This window comes from Panthera pardus, unplaced genomic scaffold (genome assembly GCF_024362965.1).
Source record: "Panthera pardus isolate Hobbes unplaced genomic scaffold, ASM2436296v1 HiC_scaffold_12, whole genome shotgun sequence".
Lineage (NCBI taxonomy): Eukaryota > Metazoa > Chordata > Mammalia > Carnivora > Felidae > Panthera > Panthera pardus.
The window spans coordinates 42,145,142-42,149,724 of NW_026526677.1; the positions used below are offsets into that span (position 1 = coordinate 42,145,142).

At 42.4% G+C, this 4,583-nt stretch overlaps 1 protein-coding gene across 1 annotated transcript; it reads left to right on the top strand.

Annotated features, from left to right (window-relative positions):
* The first annotated feature begins 1,249 nt into the window (after positions 1-1,249).
* RPS13 (ribosomal protein S13) lies at positions 1,250-4,083 on the top strand. Its single transcript, XM_019456448.2, has 6 exons — positions 1,250-1,349; positions 1,502-1,550; positions 1,739-1,817; positions 2,641-2,810; positions 3,278-3,378; positions 4,006-4,083. The coding sequence occupies exons 1-6, from the start codon at positions 1,327-1,329 to the stop codon at positions 4,037-4,039; spliced, it is 456 nt and encodes a 151-aa protein (XP_019311993.1). The 5' UTR covers positions 1,250-1,326; the 3' UTR covers positions 4,040-4,083.
* Positions 4,084-4,583: the final 500 nt, after the last annotated feature.

Genomic DNA, 4,583 nt, shown 5'->3' on the forward strand with positions numbered 1-4,583 from the left:
TACTTGTACACAAATGTCCATAGCATTACTCATAATGGCCAAATAGAAATAAAATGCGGTATATCCATATAGAATGTTATTTAACCACAAAAAGTAACGAAGGTGCTACAACATGGACAAACCTTGAAAACCTTATGATAATGAAGAAGCCAGTCACAAAAGGCCACATATTGTATGATTCCATTTATATGAAATGTCCAGAATAGGCAAATCCATAGAGACAAAGCAGATTAGTGGTTGCCACGGCCTGTGGGGGAGTGGAGCCTAGCAGGTAATTCCTTAAAGAGTACAAGGCTTCTTTTTGGGGTGATGAAAATTCCTGGAATTGATGATGGTTGGTTGCATAATACTGTGAAAATACCAAAAGGCACTGAATTGTACACTTCAAAATGGTTAAGATAGCAAATTTTATAGTATGTGAATTTTACCTCAGAAAAGGTTTAAAAGTTCAACCCTTAAAGACCCTTTGGTCACTGAACCTCTATTTTTAATAAATGTGTTAACAGTAACTTTTTAGATCTAATACTTTTTTTTTGTCTTGAAAAAATAATCAGGTTTCTGGGCACCTGGCTCGCACCTGGCTCAGCCAGTTGGTTACGTGTCCAACTTGTATTACGCTCAGGTCATGATCTCACATTCGTGAGATGGAGCCCCAAGGTGAGCTCCATGCTGAACATGGAGCCTGCTTGGGATTCTCTCTCTGCCCTTCCCCCACACACTCTCTCTCAAAATAAATAAACTTTAAAAAGTGATAGCGGTGGCTGCGTGGTAACTACCATGACTTCCAGTGTAGCACTTACTACCAGGGTATTGTAATTGTGAATTCATTAAGGGCAGAGAAAGACTGGGACGTAGCTAGTACCAAGACAAGAGCTGGCGCTGGTGAATGGATGAACAACTGCATAGTTGAACCTCAGGCGCCCAAATTCGGTGGCCTTTCTGGGGCAGGGACCAAATCCACCAATCCCTGAAACTGTAGCTGCTCCACGCTCACTCCCAGTCGGGGATTCGAAACTGTACATTTTTAGCGCTGACAGCTCTTCCAGAAAGTCTAGCGGCGCACTTAATTTCCCGCTCTGGCCAGAAGCCTCCTTAAAGACCGATGCATGCCGGGATATATAGTCCTGCACCTCGAGGAATCGTGGGGCACAACTCTGAAATGCATCTCGGGACATGCAGCCAGGGGCCGCCGGGAGTCACGCAGCGTAGCTCCGCCTCCTGCACGCGAAAAGGGTGGACGTATGTGAGGTCACTTCCTGTGTGCTGGGTAGCTTCCTGCGGCTTTCCTACCCTCGCTCTCTTTTTTGCTGCCTGACCGCCGCCATCATGGGTCGCATGCACGCTCCCGGGTGAGTTCGGGTTTCTGAGCGGGTTGCAAAGCTCGGGCCGCGGGGTGAGGGGAAAAGGGGGGCGTGTGGGCAGCGAATTGAGGGGTTGATGTTGTAGGCTATTGTGGCACTGACCACTACCACCACCTCATTCCGAGAGTTTCTTTCCCCAGGAAGGGCCTGTCCCAGTCGGCTCTGCCTTACCGCCGCAGCGTGCCCACCGTAAGTAGCTTGCGGAGACACGGGAGAAGTCGGGGAGGGGGGCTATATCCGTCGCTCGGGAGAAGCGGTACCGAGGCGTGGGGGCCATGTGTGCATGAGGAGCTCCTCTTGGAGGGTGGCAAAGACCTCTGTGCTTCGGTACCGTTCCTGGTTTCTCCTTCTAAGGCAAGTTTCTTTTCCCTAAACAGTGGCTGAAGTTGACGTCCGACGACGTGAAGGAGCAGATCTACAAACTGGCCAAAAAGGGCCTGACTCCCTCACAAATCGGTGGGTATATATATATATATATATATAATGTAGCTGCTTCCGCCTGCCTTCGTGTAACTTGCTGAAAAAGTCGCTGGGGGTAAACGTGTCGCATACGTGCTTTAAAAACTTTTTGCTGGTTTTCCTGGCTTTACCGCTGATGACCGCGGCCAAGTGTTTATTTGTTGAACTCTCACGTTCTTAATTTGGAAGACGGGAAAATTGTTAAAATGCTCGCCAAAATTTAATGAGTATTTAGTATGCGCTAGGTAGTTAGTTATTCCTGGCTGAATGGTTCCATACATTTTATATATAATGACTTCATGTAATTCTGATTGCCGTACTTTGAAATGATTGTGAAGTTTTCTCCATCTTACAGTTGAGGAAACTGAGGCACCGTGCAACTATATAATTAGTCTAGCCAGAGGTATCACACAAAATAGGAAATACATAATAAACTGTAAAATACTCAGATGGTGCTGTTTTGAGATTTAATAATGTATGTAAAGTTCTCAGAAGAATGTCTGATCCAAGTTCATTTATTAAGCAAATATACGTGGGAATCTCACTGATTTCTTTGGTGGCCTATAATCCATCAAGTTCACTCTGTTGATAAGCACCAGCATTGGCAGTTTCCTCCAGAACGGTTTTCCTTAGTGCTGGGTAAACCAACCTTGGATGTCTGAGTGAGCTTTACATGCATTCTCATGTTGTTTTTCTGTGATACAAAAGGAACCCTGTTTCACAGAGGAAAACGTGGATAATGACTTGATCTCAGAGCCTTGACATCACATGCTCCAGTTCTGTGTTTGGCGGGGGGGATTTAGATTACTGTTTTTTTCAGGTGTGATCCTGAGAGACTCCCATGGTGTTGCACAAGTACGTTTTGTGACAGGCAATAAAATTTTGAGAATTCTTAAGTCCAAAGGACTTGCGCCTGATCTTCCTGAGGACCTCTACCATTTGATTAAGAAAGCTGTTGCTGTTCGAAAGCATCTTGAGAGGAACAGAAAAGTAAGAGAATGAAACTGTTTGTATGAGCTTCAATAAACTGTAGTGCATCTGATTTGAATTTCCTAAAGAGGCTTGAAACACAAACTGACACCACAGTTGCTTTGAAATAAAAATTCTACCAGAAAAGACTGGCAGGAGGTGGGTGGTTTTGGCTCCTCTAGATGTAGTATATCACTTGATTGAAAACGTTGAGTTATTTATTTGCAGAGTTTTGTTTTATTTGCACAGTTTTGCGAATCATTCATGTTAAAATTTGGGGGAGCCTTAAATTCCCTTAAGGATTTAATCTAGCCACATGAACCTTAGCCTAGGATTCTATTACAGGGCATTGGGTAACTTAAAAGTGCATGGTATCTATACATTCTTTTGTTAAAATAATATTTGATTATTGTTTTGAGGGAGTTTTCTTAAATTATGTCGATTTTTATTTTTAGGATAAGAATAAATCTTTATAATTTGTCCTTTAGGATAAGGATGCTAAATTCCGACTGATTCTTATCGAGAGCCGTATTCACCGGTTGGCTCGATATTATAAGACCAAACGAGTCCTCCCCCCAAATTGGAAATAGTAAGTATTAAACTTTTTTGTTAATAAGAACGGACATTAGCCATATAGTAAACACAGTAGCAACTATAGTAAAAGGCCTGTTAGTGAATGTTTTAGGCCATGGCTATGTGGTCAACTACTATTTCAATTCTGCCATTTTAGGAGGAATACAGCATAGACAATATGTAAACAAATGGGTATGGCCGTGTTCCACTGAAACTTTATTTACAAAGGCTAGCAAAGGGTCATAGCTTGCAGACCCCTGATTTAAAACATGAATAAGCCCTTTGAATCACTTCTAGATAGTGGGTAAAGTTTCAGCTCATAGCTCTGCTCCTTGTTTTTATGTTGTCTTTATTTTTGCATAGATAGCTCATTATGATGATTAATTTCCAAACATTCACAGGTTTCACTAGAAGCGTTTTTCCTTATATTGGCCGGTTCTCCCTTAGATGAGTGAGCATCTTTGTTCCTCATGCTTAAACACAATAAACTAATTTAGGAACCTTGGCATTTTGGTGCACTTTATGTATTTGTGGTTTATTTTAGCTGTTTGAAAATAGCTCTGCTAGGTGTTAGAGTCTGTGAATAAATATGGGGGACCTATAATAATCCAACTCTTCTTCCCTCTCCTTTTTTCCTTTTCAGCGAGTCATCCACAGCCTCTGCCCTGGTTGCATAAATTTGACCATGTGCTCAAGCAATAAAATCATTGTCTAACAAGAAGCATAGTTTGTATTTTCTTTCCCTAGAAGTATATATATCGTCGATTCATATGTATTGGTTTTTTGATGTGGAAGTGTTGTAGCACAATGAGAAGTGTGATTTTGCGGGGAGCAATGAGATAGCACCCATCTATTCATCCCTTCACTGCTCAACTAGCTGAGCAGTTTACAACTTGGTGGGTGGTTAAGTGGGGGAGGGAGTGGCAGAACTGGAAGAAACTAGGAAAGCAGTGACTTGTTTTGATGTCATGGCAAAAATGTTTCTAAGTATTTTTGGTACATTTGATGTTAAGACTGAGGTAGACCTGTGAGGAATGTTATCCCAGTAGTGTATGTGGCAGTCTAAGAAATGCACAAGAAAGTTTCTCTGCAGGAGGAACATCTTTAGTATGAAGGGTCCTAAGGAAGACCTGATAATTTGATCCCAGTCTTGTTGGTAAGGCTTAAAGGTGAAGAAGGGATTCAGGTAACAGTAAGCACAGTTCATCTGAATCAGGGAGC